This window comes from Sceloporus undulatus, chromosome 1, assembly GCF_019175285.1.
Source record: "Sceloporus undulatus isolate JIND9_A2432 ecotype Alabama chromosome 1, SceUnd_v1.1, whole genome shotgun sequence".
In the NCBI taxonomy this organism is placed as follows: Eukaryota; Metazoa; Chordata; class Lepidosauria; order Squamata; family Phrynosomatidae; genus Sceloporus; species Sceloporus undulatus.
This window is the reverse complement of record NC_056522.1, coordinates 157,907,910-157,931,617: the sequence shown is the minus strand read 5'-3', so window position 1 is coordinate 157,931,617 and position 23,708 is coordinate 157,907,910. Positions and strand designations below refer to the sequence as shown.

Below are 23,708 nucleotides of genomic sequence, written 5' to 3'. Positions count from 1 at the left end.
TGTGAAGTGCCATGCAAAAGCATGATCAGCATGGGCTAACGGAGCACTTCTGGATAACATGATTAGCTTCTTCTTGCCCCTGAGTTGCAATATGGTTGCTCAGGGGTAGGAGTGGGGTAGCCATATCATCTTGCCTCTGCTGCCAACCTCCATCGCTAAGATTGTCTCCTTTGAATTAAAGGTCGCTTCTCGGGGTTTGTCTCTTGGGTCATTCATGTTTCTGTAGTTATGAATGTGATGTAGGATCTTGGTGAATGATATGTGATCATGAATAGACTATTTCACAGGCGGTCCCTCTGATTGCTACGTTAGCTAAAAGGTCTTACAGCCTTATCACACTAGAAAACAAAGCCAAAAAGGAGCCAGAGTGTAGTACCATCTCCCACAGGAAGACAAGTGCTATGGCATTATATGGTAAGGAACAGAGAAGTCACTACTCTCTGTTTCCCCTTTGTTTTCTAGTGTGATAAGGCTCTTAGACTCTTCTTTGAAGGTAGGTCTCCCTTAGATGCTGTAATATTTGTAAATATTTCTCCCAACACATTTGGCCCTTGGCTTTTATTGGTAAAATATTTGTCAGTAATCCACACATTTCTGACAAAAACTCCTTGTGATAGAGATGGAGCAGGAGGCATATTCATATCTACCAATAGATTTCTGTGGGACTGGCAGTTTATCACTTCCAACAACAGAAACAACTTCTTATTAAAGTCTCTGGGACATAATTGATTTTGTCTGAAATGTACATAAATATGTTTTTAAATTGTTTTAACCTTTTAAACTTTTTTTAACTTGTTAATTTGTTGAATTTGCTTTCCATCTGTTTAAATATTTATGTTTCCTTTACATTTTATACTGTTTTAAAGTGTTAAATTGATTTTACCTGCACCTTTCTCTGAGACCTCATTATATAGGATGTGATAAAAACTTTTTTAAAATTGGGGGGGGGAAATCACTTTCTAATTTGGTTACTGAAAAAGAACGCACAGGGGAAAAGCAGGACTCAGTTTCTGGCTGAGCTTGATTCTGAATATGAGTATGTACAGTATGTGTGTAATATGTATATTCAAGTCACCTGTCAACTTTTGATGACCCCATTAATTTCATAGGGTTTTCTTGGGCAAAGGATACTCAAGAGGTGGTTTTGCCACTTCCTTTATCTGGCACCTAGCCTACAGCACCCGGTATTCAAATCCTGATCTTCAGAGACCAAGTCCAGCACTTAAACCACTACAACACACTGGGTCTCGAGGACATGACTGCATAGTAATAATTCTGAAAGTGAAAATGAAAATAAATTGTAATAATAAAAATGGTAATTAGTAAATAAAATGTAAATAGTGAATAACAAATGGAATGAAGATTTTATTTAAAAAATTTTAATGGAAATTGCAAGCTCCCTTGGTCCCACCAAAATCTTACATTACCTTAAATGATGGCCAGAAACCTGTTGATGATATGTGCAGGCATAATGTCAAATTATTTGTGCACATGTCCCATTATTATAATTGTGAATGAAAGCACCCTATCCACAACAACATCCTGGCAGCAACACCTGTCTCCTTGCCACTTGGTGCCTCCCCATGTCCATTTCTTTGGGGAGACCAAGGGCTTGTCAGACATCATCATTTGTGTTTCTGCAGCAACATGCACAAAGAAGCAGGCATCTTCCTGAATCAGGAGATCTACAAGCATTGTGTCATCTTTGTGCATGCAGGTACAGAAATGGAGACTGACTGATCAAACCCTGCCCACCCCCACCCAGCCACTAGATGACCACAGGGTCACCCAGATGGCAGAGTGACAAATTATTCACATGGAGACGGGGGAAGGAAGGGAGCTATGCCTAGTGAAGTGTTACATTTTGCCAGGTTGATACAGGAGTTTGGTCACTGTTAGGATTTAGTGTTAAAATAACATTTATCTTTAATAAAGGTAATGTTCAGTACCCAACCAGAGGGTAGGTGTCCATGTGCAGAGATACATAAAACTAGCATGACTATCTTAGAATCATAGAATCATAGAGTTGGAAGAGAACAAAATGGCCATCCATTCCAACCCCTCTGCCATGCAGGAAATCACATTCAAAGCATCCCCAATAGATCTTGTACACCATGTAAATGTTTTATTAGATGTGTCAGGATAACACATCAGGAAACAGGAGCAGAGGGAAAATATATAATGTAAATCAGATTATATAATACCAGATGATATTTTTGCTTATTTTGGCATTTGATTTTCACAACTCCTAGTCAATAGACCCCAAAGTAAAGGATTATGGAGACTGCTGTCCAAAAACAGCTGAGGGGAGGAGCTGTGCTCACCTTTGGTGTAAATGATAAATTTGGGACAGCAGCCAGTATATTTCTAATACCCCATTCAGGAAATCTGTAGTCCTTGTATGTCTCATTTTAACCACATTTGTGGAGACATCCAAAGAATCTGAATAGGTGAGTCATAGGTTTGCCCTTCTGTGAAAGCATCCTCAAGGACCACTCTTCATCTGATCAACAATCACAAAGGAAAACACAGAGACTACTGGAATGAACCCTAGATTCTCTCTCATCAGTTAGAGGCCCTTTAAAAAACCAAAAACAAAGGATTCCCTTTGGCTGCTCTAAGAACAGACTGTTGGCACCAACCTGATGGAACAAATTTTATTTACTTAATTATTATGTTGTTTTTTTTATCCTGCCCTTTTCTCTAAGGAGCTGAGGGCAGCAAATATAGTTTTCTTCCACCATGCATGTGAAATAGTTCCAGTTGAGAGTGGTGACTATCAAAAGACCACCCAGCACACTTCATGGGCAAGTGCAGATTTGAATTCTGGCCTCTTTGGTCTTAGTCCAGCACTCTAACCACAACACAACACTGGCGGATGGTGCACTACTGTTGCTAAGGAGTGCTATGCCGAGGGAGTACCATATTATACAATTACCCTTGGAGCTGGAGCTAAACTGGAGGTGTGAGTACAACACTCTGCTCTGACGACCATCCTCTCTTATTCTTTGTAGTGTTGTTTAGTGTGGTGCATTCTTCAGGGTTTCAACATGCTGTATTCTTTTGAGTAGAGCCCCTCTCCAACCCAAGCTGGCTTTATCCGTAAGTAGTTACTGTTAATTTGAAGCAGTGTATTGTGTACGGGACACATCAAATGGTTCTTTCCACTGTGTTTTGCCTTTGTGAACAGTGGATTTCACCCCCATTGTGAACAGCCAGCCCAATTGCTTAGCTTTTGTGTGGTCCGGCAGCATCACACCCCAAGGTGGTATGGTTGCAGACACCGCCATTCCCCTGTTATTTACAATGGCTAATTAAGATCCCACTTACAACCCTTCACCCCACCTTTAATTCTTAGACGAAGCAGCCAACAAAAGGTTTTGATTTCCTTTTTGGCTGGAAGACCTTTTGGCTTCTGTGAGCGAAAGGGGGATTAAGGAAGGGAAAGCGCATAAAGGTATGTGCAAAATCACCACGTCAAAACTGCTCTCAAAATGCTGTCTCCCAGGGATGAAAAATGTTATGAGCAGAGAGGGCTAATTGGAAGCTGGTTCAGAGATTGCACACTGGGTGGTAGTGTTGGGGGAGAGGGGGCAGGCCCGCATTTTGATCTGCCACACGGCAGGCAGACATGTCTCAAATTCTTCTCCCATTTGCAATGTGGCTCAAACTCACGCCATGGGAAAGATCCTTTCTCCACCCCATCTCCATTTCTCCCCCACCTGGGCCATGCAGAGAAGGCTGGCTTAGAAACAGCAGTCAGACATGAAGGAGGATAAAGTGTAACACAAACAAAATGTCACATCATCTTCATTTCATCGGCTGGAACAAACTCTGGGCCAAAACATCCCTTGGATGCTGTAATGGACTCCCTCCTAAGCAAGACTGTACATTCTGCTATGTTCAGTGGAACTCACTGTGACATAAGCATGCCTAGAAACAAAGCCTTGAAATGAGTGTGAGAGCCCTCTAAATCCACCAGGAAAACCAATCAACACATCTTGGCTGAAACTACTTGTTTCTTTAGAGAACCAGCATGGTGTAGTAATTTCAGTGTTTGTAATCTGATCATGTATTTAGAAATATCTGCTAAAGAGATTTACTCATCTCCTAAACTACGGTTCCCAACATACAATGACCAGGATTCAAATGTCCACTCAGCCATGGAAACCCACCATCTCTAACTGACAGCTATCCTATCCTAGGTTTTCTTGGCAAGATTTGTTCAAAGAAGGTTTGCCATGGCCTTCCTCTTAGGTTGAGAGTGTCTGACTTGCTCAGGGTCACCTAGGAGATTTTCAGACTAGCACTTAAGCACTGGTAAAATGCAACTAAATCGGCACTAAAACGTTTGCGTTCATAGGAGATTGCCTCTCCCCAAATGATTTGGGGGTGCTGGAGGAGAGCTGATGATTTGCTGACATTTAGGAAGCACGCCTGGCTTTCACACACACACACGCTTCCTAAATATTTTAGTGGTGATTTACCAGTACTTACCCCACAGTAAGTGTTGATCTGAAAAATATTCCTAGAGAGCTTTTATATTCATGAAGCTAACACTACAAATAACTACTAGTAATGGTGAATATATATATTTTAATCTCCAATTTTCATTGTATCATGTTTAGTCCTGTTTTAACAGGGACAATTTGAGACATAATATTGAATGCGAATATTTTAATGTGTTGTGAGCTGCTTTGATCATCTCATCACAGAAAAGCGGGATAAAAATGTAAAAAAAAATATTTATTAGGCCACCTCTGAATTATGCCAGTTGCCCTCATGTCCTGGCTTGCAATGATTCTGCTGAATGTGACCCTTGTTGGAACCAGTAAGACGGATGGAGTTGGGAAATGGTAGTGAAATGTAATGGTAAGAAATTCAAGGTAGCAGAAGGAAAAGGAATATAAGGCCAGAGCAAGGAGCAAGGGAGAGTGATGTGAGAAACTGGGGGAGCAGGTGGGAATGTTTGTTGTGTGCTGACAGGTTGAGCTACCTTTGAATCTTTACCAGTGGACAGCTGCTGCTTCTCACCGGAGAAACATCTCTTCATGTCTGGTCAGGGGAAGATCTGAGAAATGGAGATACTAGAAGCCTTGGCATTAAGGCTTCAAATCTCAAGGCAGAATGGAACTGGAAGGTTACAAGCCATCATATGATTTGGGGACTTTTGTTTGTGGGGGCTACAGTTGGGAAATTATTGAAGAAGAGAGGGAATTGGCAGGCCTTCTTCTCTCTGTCATCTCATGCATTTAATTTTCTTTTTAAAAATTGATGGTTTGCTTTATAGGCTGTCATTTAGCTTTTCTTTTCCACTCTGGTCATACCCAGAGAAAGTTTTATACTTCAGCAGCAAGTTTGTTTTTTTCTGTGCTAATGAGGGGCATAGTCTTTCAGTCATTTTATTTCTTCAGCAAGGCCAAAGAGTTGCCAACATAGTTTCTTCGACTACAATGCTTTATTTTTGCTGTTGGTGTTGTGTGCCTTCAAGTTGTTTCCAACTTATGGCAACCCTAAAGTTAAAGATTAAAACCATATCAGAGGGTTTTCTTAGCAAGATTTGTTCATAGGGGTTTGCCTTTGCCATCCTCTGAGACTGAGAGAATGTGACATACCCAAGGTAGTTCAGCGGGTTTCTATAGCCAAGCAGGGTTGCAAACCCTGATCTCCTGAGCCATAATCCAACACTCAAACCACTACACCACAATGGATTACTCAGGAACACAAATTCTGTAAATTTCCCCCAAAAAATAGCTTTTTAAAGTTCTGGGCAGGATCCCTGCCCAACAGGCATTCACATTTCAGCTACTGTCAGTCTGAACACAAAGCACCTACTTTTATTCTGAAAACATTTTTCCCAGCTCATTTTGCATTTCATTAATTATGTGAATATTTCCTGTTTACCATTTGGGTGGGTGTGTTTTTCTGTATATTTCTGTGTGGCTGTTCTCTTGGGCTGGATTATATTTGTTCTTAGGCAGTGCCAGCATGTATGTAGTGTGTGTGCACCATTTGCTGAACCTCCCCCAGGCAGTAAAATGTCTCAAGGCAGTCCGATCTATAGCATCTAGTAACCAGGTATAAAACTGTCTCTGAACATGGGAGTTCTACGGAGCAGTCATTGATTTCATTATTGATTTCAGTGCTTGTATAACTCTTTTTCCCAAGAACACATAGAGTTTTCCTTGCTTTACCCTAAGTGAGATTCTGTATTTTTCCCATTCTTCAGTGCTTGCTTCTATAATATGTTTTGCAGTATAGAGCCTTCTTTCCGTATTCTCTCTTCACACAATTGCAGCCTTATGAAAGGGACAGAGGTGAGTCTTCTTCCACGAATTAGGGGAATATCTACACTACAGAGTTACATTAATTTTTCATTTTTTTGAAAATTTATTTTTATTTTATTTTATTTTATTTTGTTTGCTAGAGACATCTAGCCCATTCTCCAAAACTATATTTTAAGTACTCTGAATGCTTGTCAAGGCTGCAGAAGTAAACTGATTTAATCCTCAGCCCCTCTCATTTTAGAGAACTTTAGGAATTGTTGCTTAACGGTCTGGAAGAAATTTCTCTTAAGTACAAGACCAAACTGCAAATTGTATGTTTAACTGGATGGAGCTATGATAGTTAAAGTGATATGAAACTGGTATAGCACAGTATAATATAGTAGGAGGAAGTACACATAAATCAATCAGCAGAGGTTCTTCTGACTATGATTCCAATGGGTTATCTAAGCATGGGCTCTTCCTTGCTCAAAAACCATCTTTTAAAAAGAAGACCATGCAGTTCTAGATCATATATTGTATTTACATTTGCGGCAACAAGCATATTACATCACCATGTATGGATGTGAGAGCTAGGCAGTGAAGAAAGCAGACAGAAAGAAAATCAACTCATTTGAGCTGTGCTGGAGAAGACTGCTAAGGATACCACAAATGGTCAAAAGACAAAAAAAAGTGTGGGAGGGGGGGTTCCTAGAACAGATCAGGCCTCAACACTCCCTAGAAGCCAAGACAACTAAATAAAGGCTGCCATACTTTGGATACATTATGAGAAGACAAAACTCACTAGAAAAAACAATAATGCTTGATGAAGTTATAGCAATAGAAAGAGAGGAAGTCACATGTCAGATGTCTAGACTCATAAGGTTATCACATGGCACTTGGGGGACGGGAACAGAACAGAACAGAATGGAAGAAAACGTGTGCATGGGAGAATGCTGCCGGTGCCACCAGGAGTCCCCAAGCCATTCCCCAGCTTTTCCAGCCAATTTTGAAGAACGGTTCAAAATCATCCTTCAAAATCAGTTGCCAGGAATGGCTGGGGGAATGGCTTGGAGACTCCTGGTGGCATTGGCAACATTCTCCCATGCGGTAACACATGTTTTCTCCCCATTCTGTTCCATTCCGTTCCCATTCCTCCAAATGCTGTGCGATAAACTTATCAATCAGGGAGGTCACGGGCATGAACCTGAAGGGAATGAGCAGAGTAGTTGAAGACAGGAGGTCTTGGAGGTGTCTCATTCACAGGGTTACCATGAGTCAAAGCTGACCCAAAGGCAGTTAACAACAATACAGCACAATAGGCATGAGACAACAGCATTTTATGAAGAAAGCAGACAGAAAGAAAATCAACTCATTTGAGCTGTGCTGGAGAAGACTGCTAAGGATACCACAAATGGTCAAAAGACAAAAAAATGAGCTCAGACTCATAAAATGAAGAACCAGGTTGAACACAGACAGTCGTTTCCTACCACACAAAGGAAGATTGGAAAGAGAAACAGCAGAATTGACCCAGCAGAATATCAACAAACTGCAGTCCATCAACAGAGGGCTGAACACAGACAATGATTTCCTACCACACTACACATATTCTATCTAACCCCCTCTCCCCAGCTTCATGGGGGCTCTCTTGGCCAGTTCTTCATGCCTTCTTTTTTGGTTCATACAACCCAATACTCATTAATATGGTTATCAACTCATCTTGACTTTACGCAACATCCTTCCTCTTGCCTTGCCCCCCACAACTAGTCACTTCATCTCCACATCCACAAAGTTTTTCATTCCAATGACCATTCCCACACACAGACTCCTATATAGGTCTGTCCCTGGACTTTCCACTCAATCCCATGCATCTGAAAAAAGTAGGCTCAAGTCTATGAAAGCTCATGTTACCAACTTCTCTCTTTCAGTTAGTCTCAAAGGTGCTACATGACCTCTTTGCATACTTATTCCAAACTGTAGTTTTTAGTTCCTGGCTGGTTGGATAGACACATATATAAGAAACTGTACAATATTTGTAATAAAATTTCAGAAATACAGTAGGTGGAGGCTGAAAGTAATTATATATCTTATACCATTGAGCATCCTACATACCAATGAGCTTCTAATCACAAACTGAACCATAATATGAGTAGTTTTGGAAGCTGAATTTGGAGTTTTTACCCAACTAACACTGTCATGGTTCATGTGAATAAATGGAAAACAAATATAATATCCAAGACATTCTGTTTGCCCATGCCAAGCACAGCAGTAGCGCAGATATTCATATGTGCCCAAAATGGTTTCAAATGTTCAGCTAATTTGATTAGATTGTTTCCCACCCTTATAATAGGATCTCAGATTTATACTTGTTAAGACTTTGAGCTTAATTCTGAGAGTACTAAATCCATGTCATGCTTGCAAAAGAACATTTAAGCTCAACCCAGCTGCCTTTCTATTGGGAAAAAGAACTTCAAGACACTGTTAAGTACTCTTGGCATTATGAGGTACTAGAGTGAAAGGGAGCCATATCTGTGACATGACTGTTCTTGGAGCACAGCTTCTGGGTGTGAAATGGAAATAGAGATGATGGTGCTGGCACTAAAGCAATCATGAAAAGCTTGCCTTTTTCAGTCACAGAGACCTTGTGTAGCATGCACATCTAGAAGGCAGTTCAGATCTTGATCAGCTTTCATCACCATTCTAGTATGAAGATTTTGGACTTCTCTGTTTCTTCTCCCATGCCCAATTCTTTCATTCCACCAAGTGTGAGAAAGCGTTCCAGAGAATTAAAAATCCTCCACTTTTAGGGACAATTTGATTTCCCCCTTATGGACCACTTTTGCTTTTTTTTTGTATGTATGGGTATTTGTGTGTATATATAAATCTGCCCTCAGGTCATGTGTCACTTTATGGCAACCCCATGAATTTCATAGGTTTTCTTATGTCAGAAATACTCAGAGGTACTTTGGTATTGCTTTCTTCTAAAATACAGCCTACCACAGCTGATATTCCTTGGTGATCCCTCATTCAAGTACTAACAAGGCATGACCACCACCATCACCAAGTTTCCAAGATCAGACAGGATGTTATGTGTTCAAGGTATTTACATGTGTTTTTCGTGTTTTGTTTGCATATGATGATCACTACTGATATACCTACTATGGAGCTCCATATCTGAGATAACAATCACCTACCCTCACAAAGAATGATGCACATCCAAAGGCTTCCAACTAGGCTGGGTCCATTTTTCTTACTAATAAGACACTTCAGGTTTCAGACAATAGAATAATAAAAAAGAATCTAGAACAAAATGAAGGGTAGTTCTTGCAACTCAAAATAAAGGGTAGTTCTGTGCAGACCGGTCTTAAAGGCTGGCTTGGGGGGGGGGGAGTCAGAGCATTAGCATCCACACGATGCATGCCCTGGCTCTGCCCCCTGGGGCAGCATGATGCTGTGTACCACTCCACATGAAGGAGTACTGTAAAGCTGCGATGTCGCGGCTATCATGCCCTTTGCAGGGTGCAAAAAAGACCCGGTTTTTGCGGCTTCTTTTTGTGCCCTGGAAATGCCCGATTGGGGCTGCAGTGTTTGGTTGCCATGGCCCCAATCTGGCTGTAAAAGGGGCGGCTGAAGGCCACCCCTTTGGAGCTGTCTGCACAGCCCCTCACTTGCTAATGTACTCATACCAGACATTCAAGTATTGGCTGTTGCAGTTAATAGTCAATGCATGCTTCTAAGAAGTGTCATTGTTTGCTATCATGGAATTTCTAATTTTGAGAAATTCAATTGTAGTACGAGGTGATAATGATTTTTTAGATCTAAACTGCTGTTACTTTGGCCTGGTACAGACCGCTATTTTGTGGTGGCCTGGGGCTGAAATTAGGCTGCGGAGTACAGAGAGTCCGCATGCTCTGTGCTCTCCCGGTGCCATTTTGGGCACCCACGCACCCACATGCCACGCATGCCAATGTCATGTATTGTACGCTGCATCCAAATGGGTCGGCGCACAAAAGACGTCACCGCCCCACTCCAGGGCACTAATGGCACCTTGACAGCGGTGTGGAAAGGAGCTGCTTTTCGCAGCTCCTTTTGGGGGTGGATCGTTGCTGCGCCTGTGCAGTTGGCATGGCAATGATCCCTTCCTGCCCATCTGTACCGGGCCTCTGTTTCTAGAATAAGTTGCACCCAAAATTCCATGAGTGAGAGTCTCAGGCCTTAGAGCTTTCCCATATCTTCCCCATTCTGCAGGGCCCCTTAAACTAGAAACTTAGGAAATCTGGAGATGATATGTAGGGAACTGTCTGTATTTCACATAAGACACCATCTTGTATAAATGGAAATGTCTTTTCACTTGCACAGGTTATCTTAGGATGAAAGTCATCACCTTCAAACAAATTGATTACGAAGAAATGCTGGGGAGGAAGTGGGTGAGGAAATCAGGACATAGCAGAAATCCAAAACACTAAGAGTCAAAGCATCCTATCCATGCAGCCCATTTTCTGCCCGGTCTGAAGCACGATAAGCCCTGTCACTGTCAATCCCCACTTAGCTATGACAGGAAAACAAAAGCTGCCTCAGTATAGTGTCATGAGTATATGGTATTATATAACACAGAAACCATTCATGACAGACATGATTTCAATGGTTGTTTCCCTGACTTCATCAGTGCTGGGAGCTGCCCTTGTATCAGGGCAGAGCACTGGCTCATCTAAGCTGTGTTGTCTAATAATAAGACAGGCAGCATTTCTTTCTGGTCTCCACCAGAGTTCTTGCCAGGCTACTCTGATAGCTAAGATCACATTGTTCTTTATGTAGCTCACAAATGCCCCTCTTCTGGTGGGATCCCAGTTCTGTCTTCTGCTTGGAGAAGGGCTCAGCTCATTGGTGGTACCTACACCCAGTTGTCAAAGATGTGCCCCTACAGCACCACAACTTTTCCCATTGAGCAAAGTCATTAGACTCTCTGTGGAGCATTTTAAGGGTTCTAGAGGACTCCTGGGGGAAGGAAGAGGGACAGGGAGGTCCTATTCCACCAGCCAAGTTACCTATGCCTAAATTTGGATTCCACTTACTGTCACTTTTAACCTGAAAGTAAGTTCACAGCCCTCCTTCTACTGGTGTGTATAGGGACCACCACACAAAAGGAGAAGAGGTTAAAATTTACATTAGCAGAATCTGTCTTGAATTTATCCCCTACATCATAAACACAGGGATTTCATTTTTAAAAAGGTAAAATCCTCCATTGAAGCTAATGGAATATTTCTTACTTTATTCCTATGGATGGGGATGTGAATTTTGAAAAGTAAAAACCTGGAGGGGGAAGTTAAAATATCCTATACTTGTGTGTTAGTCCTGATCCAGGCTGGGACCCTGTACAATTACTTTCAAGGATGTTTTAAGCAAGAGGACCAACTATACTCTGTTCAAGAAACATAATGCAGATGCTCTTTCACACCACTCAAGTTATAGTGTTCTGATTCCTCTTTGACTGCCATGCCTCCCTCATATGGAATCCTAGGATCTGAAGTGGAGAAAGAGGTCTTCAAAATTCTCCACAAGGGAGCTCCTCTGGTGTTTCTAACCAAATTACTAACCCCAGGATTCCATAGGATCCATATGATTCTAAAGTGGAATCATAGCACTATAAATGTGTAATGTGAAAAGGTCCCAGAATTTGATTCTCAGAGATACTGGGTAGGGAGCCTGGAGCATTCTGATGAACCATGCCAACAGAAGCTCATCCATCGAGCTATAGGCCCATGTCACTGCAACAGCCTTCTCACTGAATTGCTCTAAGCTGAAGTGGGAAACATGCAGCCTTCCAATTGCTACTAAGCGTCAGCTCCCATCATCCCTAACTAGCAATCAGTCATGAAGGATCATGGGTTTTGCAGTACAGTGATATCTGGAGGGCCACAGTTTCTCGGTCATGGATCTAGTTGTCCCTTCTTTCCTTAACCATTCCCTTTCAACAAGTGATGAGCCATGTCAGAGGAACCACCCTGAAGTGTCTGAACAAATCATTCTGCTACAATGAAAATTTCCCACAGTTGCAGCGCCAACTTGCATGATTAGCCAGTTACTGGATATAAACTTCCCTTGTTCCCTGTCATAGCTGGCTTTCAGGCTTGTGACGTGAGCTGGTTTATGTATAGGAAATTGTTTTTCACATGGTAATGCCTATCACAGCCTAGGGCTAAAAAAAGATGTGTTAAACCATGTGTTGCTGTTGTGTTTTCAAGTCATTTATGACTTATGGAAACCCTAAGGTGAATCTATCATTGCTTTTTTCTTGGCAAGATTTCTTCAGAGGAGTTTTGCCCTTGCCTTTCCCTGAGGCTGAGAGAGTGTGACTTACACAAGGTCACTCAGTGGGTTTCCAAAGCCGAGTGGGGATTTGAACCCTGGTCTCCCAGAGTTCTAGTCCAACACTCAAATAACCACACCACAGTAGCGCTTTCAACAGTAAGCTGGGCAATTTTTAGAACTGGCTTTGTACATTTTCTTGAACAAACTAGAAAGAGGAATAGAAAGAAATTAAATAAACCAACAGACTTGGTGACTGGACAACCAACTGTGAATGGCCTCCTCAGGTACAACTGTTTATCTTTTCATCAGGAATGTTCCTGAAGCCATGTTCACTAGTCATTTTGAACAATCACAAATATCTTCTTTTTTCTTATTTAAGGAAAATAAAGTTTATTTTCAAAGGCTTTTGACTAAGAGTGCATTTTTAACAAAGTACATAAACTTCTGAAGGTCAGCACAAGAGCCCAGGCTGCCTTGTCACTTCAACTGGCGGTCCCTTTGCCCATGTCCCAACTACAGGACTGGTTCCAGTGCACTCCCCTTTATAGCTTACACATGGATTATACAGAGATGCTTATGATGAATTTTCACTTCAGTCCTAAACACAGTTGTTGTTTTCAAAACACAAGTGATATTTTCCCACTGGTGCTTACATCCACATAAATGTGTATCCAACTGAGGTGGAAAAAACTGGCAGCCACAAGCAAAATATGGTAACCATCGGCATACAAACCCTACACACATTTCCTTGGTAGAACCATTCACATAAAGCTCCAGCAGTGTCATCACTTCTTAATGGCAGTTTTAGCAAGTGGTGCAGCTAGAGTTGGGATTTGGGAACCAAAGTCTAGGGCCCTGTGGCTTAGAGGAGGCCACAAAGAATGACCCAGAGAGTTGCAGGTTATTGAGGGCAGTGCCAGACTGGCCTGCCATCAGTACCAAGGCCAGCATGGTATCCCAGGGCCCACTGTGGTGGTGGTGTGCTGCTCTATGGACTAGCCTTTTTTTCCCTTAGCTTTAAAAACATTTTGTAACTAGGCAGCAGCTGGCTGGGCATGTGCATAAGAATAGGTTCTCTTAGTTCACGTGTTGCCTTTAAAAATATACTCTTTTTCTACAACAAAATAGGACTAACTTCCAATCAAATGCATGAAACATCAGGGCAGTAGAAGGAAACTCCAATTTGATTCTCTTGTCAAGAAGGTGCCATGATTTAAGGGCATTTCAAATACAGAAGTGCACACAATCAAAATATTTCTGCTTTATAAAGACTGTCAAGCAAACTTTTGTTTGATTATTCTAACACAGTAGTCCCCAAACTGTGGTCTTCCAGATGCTTTGGATTTCAGCCCCCAGAATTCCTGACTGTTGGCCGAGTTGGGTGGAGCTTCTGGGTGATGAAGTCCAAAGTCTCCAGAGGACCAAAGTTGAGAACCACTGTTCTAATATATCAAGAATCATGGAATTGCGGTTTCGGCAGGGGAAGAGAAATGTTTGTTCTGAAGCAGTACACTCCAAGTGTCTAAAAGTGCATGTTGGAGAGAGGGTCAGGAGCATGAAATCCAGGGTCTAAGATGACATAGCTGCATCACAAGTTCTTCCCAATCTAATCCATATCAGACAGAGGACTCATTAAGCACTATCTAATCAGGAACACACCCAAGGCAGAGTTTGGATTGATTAAACAACTCATTCATTCATTAATTTTGGGACTACAACTCTGAGAATCCGTATGCCCAAACTGGCTGGAGGGTGGGGGTTGTATTGGAAAAAAAGTTAATTTTTCCAAGCTCTGAGCCTAGGTCAGCTGCTGTCATTGAGAGATGATACACTGGGAGCATTATGTGAGCAACACTGAATGTTTCCCGCTTCTCCCCATCAAACAGGTAATATGACATTGCACCCAGTGCAACTTGGTCCCAGCAGAACAAGATGGATGTAAAAGAGCAAAACAGAAAAACAAAAACAAAATCCTTTTCATGCTGCATTTTGAAACCTCCCCCTGTACTTAAACAAGGCAGAACATTTTGCAGGAAGTCAACATTACAACATGGGGGGGAGAGATGAAATCATGATGCATTCCAGGAGGAGTTGAAATTATTAAATTCCTGGCACATTTGATATAATAACATTTTTGAATTTCCATACAGATATCTAAATTCTTTTTAAACTCAACCCCAGGCAGCAAGTTTTAAGGTCTCAGTGTAGTTAGGTGAAAAACTGGGGGAGATGGGAAATGTGTGCACAGCAGTAATACATGTTCATGTTTTTAAATAATTTTCTTTTTAATTGTTGAGGCAGTAATACTTGGTTCATGGAACTGCAATATACAGAGAGGTGAAATAAATAGCTTATATATATAATATATATTTATATATATAATAGAGCTGGTTTTAAAATATTCCCTTATCATTGGTGTTATTAGGCTATTTTACTTAGTCACTTGAAGGTCATTAGCAGCATTCTCCAGAAGTGAGCATCATAATGCAGGATCACAGAGGTGTGACACCTTATGTCGTCGGAAAGGTTACAAAAGACTGAGGTATTGAGCCCTCCATGGAAGCTCAATGACGGATTTGCAGACCAACTTGTCTCGGTCAGACTTGCAGCAGACAATAGAACAGATCACTGCAACACCAGAGAATTATCCAAAGGTTTTGGGGGACTTTGGGAAAAGAATTTTGGTTTTCTTTGGTTTGTGGTTTTGGTTTTTATTAATATTTCTATTATTCTTTTCAGATGAACTTTTTCCCCTCTAGGGATTGGCTTGGAAAAGTTGTCCATTCCAAAAGGTTGTCCATTCCAAAAAGAGAAATAAGCACCTGTATGTCAATCCACAGCATGAAAAAAAGTCAATTTAAATAGAGCCATTCATTTCTTCTTCTTTGTCTTCTTCAAGTTACAATAAATCTTTTACAGCTTCCCCAGTGGATTTTTTTCAATCCAGTCTTTTAAAAAAAAAATTAAAAACAATGTACAAAAATAGAGCTTCTCCCTTATTTTTAGTGTAAAAATATTTCTCTGGTACAGTCTATCTTTTGTAGTTTATTCTCCTGATACTGTCTTTGTCTTTTAACTGGGGTTGGTGGGTCGTATTCTCCTAGTCCTCTTGGTCACTGTGGTATACTTGAAAGGTTTCTGTAAATCCACTTGACCCTTTGGGTATCTTTTCATAAAATGAACATCTTGCTGGTTCTCCCGTGTCTTGGGCCCTTTCCGAGGCCTCCCCTTTTTGGTGAAACCAACATACCAGCCTGAGTACTTTGCCGACATGAGCGCCGTGTAGTTGTTCTCTAGGACTTTCTCAATGAAGACACACTCTTTGCTGGTGCCATCCGGCTGCGAACAAAAGAAAACCATGGTCAATATTTATGCATAGCTCAGTTAACAAAAGAGATATATTCCTAGGCATTCCTTCTTGAGAGGCAGAAGTGACACAGAAAGAATAGAGATAGGTTCCTGCACCACAAAGAAAGAAGAGCAGTTCAGCAAACCTTTTAATAATAATAAAAAAAAATGCACATGTGAAATGAAACAAGCAAGTTAGGTAATCCTTGCATAGGTAAGCAAAAGCATTTGAACTTCCTAGAGACTATTTGAATGCTTCTTCCAAAATGTATCCAGAGATAGTCATTTATTTCACAAGCCTCCACTTTTTTATGATTTCCACTTTTAGTGGCCAAACTTATAGATCTACCTAATTTTTTAATAGGCTGGGGGAGATGGTGAGGTAGGCTTATCTCCCCCCCCCTCCACTATTTGCTGTGTATGCATACTCCATAAGGGATTCTGGAGGTAGCTGCTATTTAGCTAACCTGTTGTAGGCAGGCTACACAGCTACAGAAGGACTGGCTAGAATACAATCTCATTCTTTCCCATTTCATGTTTTTTGTTTGGATGATGATGATGATGATGATGATTATGCATTGTTTACTGCAGACATATGCAGCAATCCAGGCTGAACGTATTTCTCCAGCCCTCCTTCACTATCCCTTCCCCAGTGCAGTTGCTGTAAAAAATTCCCAGGTAGACTGGGGACAAAAAGGAAAATGGGGCTGAGGAGCATTAAAAAGGCTTTGTAAAAGGGAGCTGCTTTGTTAATTTTCCCTGTACCGAACTTAGTTTAAAACTGCATGTGATTCTTGCAAAACCCAAGTGAGTGATTTTACCTGAACAAAGGAAGATTAAGATAATCTCTTGCCATATTATATTATTATTTCAGCATATGTCTGTGTGCGTGCATGATTTTGTAGGGGTGCAATAGACAGGCTTTTCAGGGATGCAGCTTCATTTGTTTTAAACACACACAAAGAGAGAGCTATGAAAAAAATACTTGACCAGCTGATATTCTAGAGGTCAGAAAGGTGGACACATTAGGTTTTCAGTGGCTGATTCTCTTTACTTACCTAGTTATCACTAGAAAAAAAAAAGAATTGTGAAAAATAGTGAAAAAGCACAATAGGTTTGATAAAATATATGATTCATGTACAATATAGACAGGATGCAGAATCTTGATTTTGTTGAGAGAGAATTTTGGTTACCTAGTCACAGACCATTAGGTGATCTCGGGCAAATCACACTCTCTCAGCCTCAGAGGAAATCAATGGCAAACCTTCCCTGAACAAATCTTCCCAAGATAACCCTGTGATAGTTTCACCTTAGGGGTGTCATAAATCAAAAATGACTTGAAGGCATACAACAACAAAGTAGGATTGGATTGTGGCTTTGGCGCGGTTTCCGGACTCTTAGGACGTATGCATCATTTAAACAGCATACCTCCAAAGTGGCCCGAAGCAGCTTTATTTTGGCCTGTCTGTATGGGGCCAAAGTTTGGCTATCAGACCTGAAAAACACCATAATCAAGTCTCAGCACATGCAAATGAACATCACCCAGGGTCAGGGGGTTTCCCAGTAGACCATGGATCACTAATTAAATAGACACCCTGAGGCCTTGCCATTCAACAACAGACCAACACAGAGATTAACATGTAAACCACTTCCTCTCAGCCAAAGGTCCCACAGTATATATACCCCCCACACCTCCATGCCACCATTCTCCAAAGATGCCAGCCACAGATGCAGGTGAAACATCCGGAATAAATTATTCCCCAACATGGCTACATAGCCTGAAAAACCCACAAAAAACTATGGATGCCAGTCGTTAAAGCCTTCAACTTCATAATAAAATTCCTTTACCAAATTTCCCATGGTTCAGTAGGATAAAGCTGAATAAGATAAATATTTTAGTGTACCCAGACTGTTGCACTGAGATCATTATGGTAACTTGGGATAATCTGAAAAATATTGTTGTTGTTGCTAGCTGCCCATGAGTCAACTCCAACTCATGGCAACTCTGTGGATTCCAAGACTCCCTCTCCTCCACTTTTCTCCTCAGGCCCTGCAAACCCCTTGCCTGTGACCCCACTGATTGAGTCCATCCATCTGGCATGCGGTCTTGCCCACTTTCTTCTACCCTCTACCTTACCTAGCATTATTGTTTTTTGTAGTGATCCATGTCTTTTCATTATGTGGCCAAAGTACAACAGCATCAATTTGATCATCTTGGCTTCCAAGGAGAGTTCTGATTTGATCTGTTCAAGGACCCATCTGTTTGTGTTATTGGCTGTCCATGGAATCTTAAGCACTCTTCTCCAGCACCACATCTCAAATGCATTTGATTTTCTTTCTGTTTTCTTCCTTTACTGTCCAGCTCTCACATTTGTACATGAGGATGGGGAATACAATGGCCTGGACAATTCCAACTTTGTTCCTCAGTTATATGTCTTTACTCTTTACGATCTTTTCTAATTCCTTCATAGCTGTCCTACCAATTCCAGTCTTCTTCTTATTTCCTCACTGCAGTCACCACTCTGGTCAATGTTTGATCCTAGGTGTGGGAATTCTCTGACTACTTTGATTTCCTCATTGACTAGATTACATTTATGTTTTCCCCCCTGTGGTCATTGTTTTAGTTTTCTTTATGTTCAACATTAATCCTGCCTTTGCACTTTCATCTTTGACCTTCCTTAGTAACTGTTCCAATTCTGTAATGTCTTGACCAGTATTATTATAATGTGTTCAGCATATACATTGAACAAATAGGGTGATAGGATGCAGCTTACCAATTACAGTTTAGATAGGGAATTAGTGATACAGGTTTAAGTTCTCTTTCATTAAATGTACTGAATGCCCCAAGCCTCTCTCTCATTATCTACGTATTTCAATTTAAGTTCCTCAATGCAAGTTCCTCACAACATTGTTGTGAAGATAAAGAGGAGATGAATCAAATATGCCACTCTGGATCAACTGAAGTGGGAGATATAACATAGAATAAATAAAACTAAAAATAAATTAAGTTCAAATGGATAAAAAGTACCATAAGTGCCTCTTAGTGAAACCTACAAGATTCATCTCTCAACCTGCTAAAATATTTCTTTGTTGTCTACTACATACAATTTAGATTCTGCTATGTTTATTCATTATGTTCCAACTTTTATTAATAGAAAATCATTAAATAGAAAAGTTGTTATTTGTCTTTTAGCTCTCGTCCTTATTTTACAACTTTAGTCTCCTGTACTCTACTGTGAAATGCTTATATGTATAATTCAAATATATAATAAATCTTTTAAAGAGAAAAGGATTCTACACACGTGTAATATAATAAAATGGGAAGGCTGATTCCATTTTAGTTATCATTCTACCACTTCAAAGACAGAACTGTTACAATTGCATCTCTGGTGCTAACTATAGCTAGATGCAGCCAGATATTTTACCCTAGTAAGGACTTGCTTCCATCGCTGGCCATTTTGTCCTTGGCTTAAATTCCATCAGATTTTAAATGGTTGCAACCATATGTGATGTTAGGCTTGAAACAGAAGACTTCAAAATAAAATATTTCCTAGATTTCCTTGCTTTTCTTTTAAGGAACTGTACCTTTTAAAAGGTAATTAAAGATCTCACTTGGAAGCAACAGTCAAGTAGACTTGTAAATGCCAATAACTAAAATTCAGAATACCATATTCAAATCCTAGGAAAACGCATAAGTCATCCCGTTTCTTCACTGACAGATTCCTGTGGACACCGAAGACAGAGATCAAAGACTGCTCAATTATTTGATTAGCACATGTTGGGCTTGCTTCAGACATAAGTAATAATTGTACATATTGCTTATAATTTGAATTGAATAGCACAGATGGACAACATTTGAGGATCTGTCTTTGCCAAGTCAGAGGCAAGAAGAAAACTCTTTAGCTTCTCTCTGGAATGGATCCATCGATTCCTTGCTGGGAACATACAGGAGAAACATAGAGATATAATTCTGGAGATCTGAAGTCATCTGTCATCTCCTTCCCTCAAAAGTTTTGCTCACGCACAATGTTGCATTACTGCCAAATCAGAAACTTCATTGTATATCTTTGAGCCCTGCACCCAAGTGAAGGATTTTTTAAGGAAAACATGCAAAAAAGGAAATATTAACAAAGAATGAGTCAGATCCCTGTAGAAAAGATGTCAGACATCCAAATTTAATCAAATATTACTCCAGAATAAGTATTTATCACCTTGTCTGGAGATTAACTATATGCTTTCCCAATCAGATGTATTTAAGAATTGTGTTCATAACTTTTATAAGAAGAAAGTTAAGTAGAAAATTTGTTCTTTATTTGCTTTATAGTTCTATAGCTCTGGTCTACACATTTACTTAGTACAGCTAAGTAAATGTGTAACATATAACTGTATTAAGAAATGCTGCTCATGTCTTAAACATACCTTAAGCAACATTTCATTTACTACAAGTAAACCGCTGGTTTGCAAAAGAATTGTGAGAACACTAATTTCATTTCCAGGTATAATACCTGTTAAATTCAACAGGTCCGTCTCTCAGGTAATGGATACAGGATGCTATCCAATGCTAGGATGATCAAAAGAGGAATTCCTCAACCACTTCTTCCCACTGGACATTGCTATGATACCCAAAGGCCCTTCCTGCCTCCTTAACACATCTGAAAGCTTACATAATTCTACAGGCCCAAACTTTATATATAGCTCTTTCCTCCAAGAGGAAGCCCACAGATGTATTATTTTAAATTCATGATCTTTAGTCTCAAAAACATAGTACTTTCTGATATCTAAAATGAAAGGAGAAAACTGCACTGTAATTTTTTTTTTAAAAAAGAATTGCTATCAATATTTTACAGTCTCTCATCTCACACAAAAGCTCATCCCCACCCCCCACCCCCAAAAAAATCCATTAGGAAGAAAAGAGAAAACAACCACGCACCTGCCAAAGCAAACAGGGTTGGGGAGGTTTGTTTTCTCAGGAAAGAAAGAGGGAAGAAAAACCTCTGTTCCGCATACTAGCTGTGAACTTTATCGCACAAGGCTAGAAAAGTGGAATTTTAACATGATAAAAGCATCTTTGGCCAGTACTTATCCCATGTCGTTGTGTTCGTCCTGCTACTGCCTTGCATTCCATTTGTTACTGTTGTGCATATTTTCAATGATGGGCAAAATCCATCAATAGGTTTTCAATCTCATTGCTATTCCATTACTGCCTTCATGCAATAGGTCCCTTCTGTTGCAATTCTGCTTCTAAAGCAGACATGTAGTGTGCATCAGCATGATTCTGCTCTCCCCCCCCCCTCCAGTAATGACACCACCAACAGATTCCCAAAGCCGGTTGTTGAGTACACATTCACACAGCAGCCAGTTTCAGAAAACATTTGATGGCAGTTACCTGTTGTCCGACCCTCCCACTTTCTCCTGTTGTGCAGGGCTACTGTCGGAATGTGTACACAGCAGCATTGAGCATTGGGAGAGGATACTAAAATGACCACAGCTGCCAACATCTTCCCAAAGCCAACATCTTCCCAAAGCCATTCACACAGCAGCTGGCTTCGAGAGACATTTGCACCAATGACTGCTCATTCCCTACCCCTTCCTCCCAGAAGGCAGCATTGGGCAGTGCGGAAAACAGATAATGCAACCATGGATCTCCAAAATGCTATCATGGGGGAAAGTGTGACAAGAAATAATGCCAAACCAGTATGCTTTCATTCTTAAACTAGCACTATTGTAACAGGAAAGCAAGCTGGTGTGATGAAGTCCTGTGTCTCATTTCTTTATTTCAGCAGCATTCTGAGCACCACTTGTCCATTTGAGTTTGACTCCATTTCCCCAAGCCTTAGTTCACTAGGCCCTGTGTAAGCATCCATTTACAACTTAAAGTAATATGTATTTTTTTTTGGCTACAGTTCTTTCTCTGGTAAGTTTGTCTAATGCACTTCTCTTTGAAAGCAGCTTTCTTAAAAATATATTTTTAGACATGCTTTCCTCAGTATACACATTTTGTGCACTTTTTTGTTCTAAAAACTGCATTATCAAAATTTTGAGAAGTACAAATACTGAAATACAAGCGCATTCAACTTGGTATGCTGACTCAATGTTTAGAAATCTAATAGCATTTTTTTAAAAAAAGTAATTAAACTGTACAAAATCAATGTCCTTCTCAACCAAGCGGACTGTCCTTGTGCTTCCAGTCCACAGGTCCTTTTACATTGCTCTACATAAACAGTGCTATGATTCCACTTTAACTGCCATGGTTCCATCCTGTGTAATCCTGCGATTTGAAGTGTAAGGAGAGACACACATTTTGAATCTCTGGTGTATCTGACCTAACTACAAACCCTGGATTCCATAGGACATAGCTGTGGCAGTTAAAGCAAAACCAAAGTGCTGTAAGTGTGTAGTGTAAAAGGGCCTCAGGGCTCAAAACCAGCACAAATGGCTCAGGATTTCCCATATCAACAAAAATATTAAGTAGACGGAAGTAATTGTGATTTTTTTTTTTTAAATTTGGAGAAGGCTGCACAATATTCCAGCTCTCTCTGATCAGTGAGGCACTTTGCAAAAGTAACTAGAGAGTACAGTTTGGAAGACTGGGTCCAGAGACATAGTTATGACGATGGAGCTCAACCATCATAACTACAGGTAATGGTGCAGGTTCTCTGCCACTATTTTTGCTGTTGTTATAACAATAAATAAAATATATGTGATAAAAAGGGAAGGAGACTTAATGAAATCGATAAGCCTGATCTCTATCTCTTTTCTCCACACCATCATGTCCCTTTCTTCCTATAGATTTTTGAAAACAGAAGTGAAGGGGGCTGTTACCAAAGGTAAGGGGAATGGCCCTTCTCTAGCTTCATACTACTCATGTTCAGACACATACACACACATGCAATTTAAACACTGGTTTTACTACCAACCTGATGACTTATCGTCCCTCTGATTATACTTCCCATATCATTTCAATGGATAGCAGAGAACAAAATCCTGGTTTTTGTTTTTAAAAAATGGCTACCAGTTGAAAAGGTTTTATAAATTAAAATAAGAGATCCTTAACACTGTGTTACAACATTGAAATTAAGTACGCAGTACACAGAAAACTATCATCTACACAAAACCAAGAGAACTGAACAGAGGTTTAAGTAGAACAAATGTCTTTTCAAAAAGCCCTGAAGCACTTCCTGGATTGTTTGTGCACAGCATTTGGTTAATTATCTCTCCAGCAGTAAAACAGAGGCCATCTTGCACCGAAAGTAGGCAAATCTGCTTGAACATTTGCTACCCTCATATTTACATTCTTCAAATCTCCTCACCTTTTATAGTCCAATTTGGCCTAGTTGTTGGAGTTTTGCTTTCATCCTGTAGGTTCGAAAGGATCAAAAGGCCACACAAATACTTTTTTTCTAAGCAAAGCCTTTTGTTTCGGCCACTAATGGTTTGCAGGAAATTCTCTTGAGCTCTGGTGCCAGTCAGATGGATAATGTGGGACTATTCCGTATTTACTAAAACACAAATAGTTCACAGGGCCTCAATACCCTGAAGGCAGCGTATCCCATCTGATCATGAAAAGTAAGCAGAGTCATCCCTGCTTAGTACATGCGTGGGCAACTGCCAAGGAATACCTGGTGCTGTAGGCTATATTTCAGAGGAAGGAACAGGCAAAACCATCTCTGAGGATTCCTTGCCTAAGAAAACGCTAAGAAATTCATGGGGTCACCATAAGTTGACAGGTAACTTTGAAGGCACATGCACACAAACAGTACCGATTTCAAGAGGTTAAATGCAGCTGAT

At 40.5% G+C, this 23,708-nt stretch overlaps 1 protein-coding gene across 2 annotated transcripts in view; it reads right to left on the bottom strand.

The window, feature by feature from the left end:
* Positions 1–12,980: 12,980 nt before the first annotated feature.
* FGF18 (fibroblast growth factor 18) overlaps positions 12,981–23,708 on the bottom strand; it is a 650,869-nt gene continuing 640,141 nt past the window's right edge. For both annotated transcript variants that reach the window (XM_042465526.1, XM_042465608.1), the window contains one exon: positions 12,981–15,911. In XM_042465526.1, the coding sequence (XP_042321460.1) occupies positions 15,645–15,911 (267 nt within the window). In that variant the 3' untranslated portion in view covers positions 12,981–15,644. The remainder of the gene's footprint in view (positions 15,912–23,708) is intronic.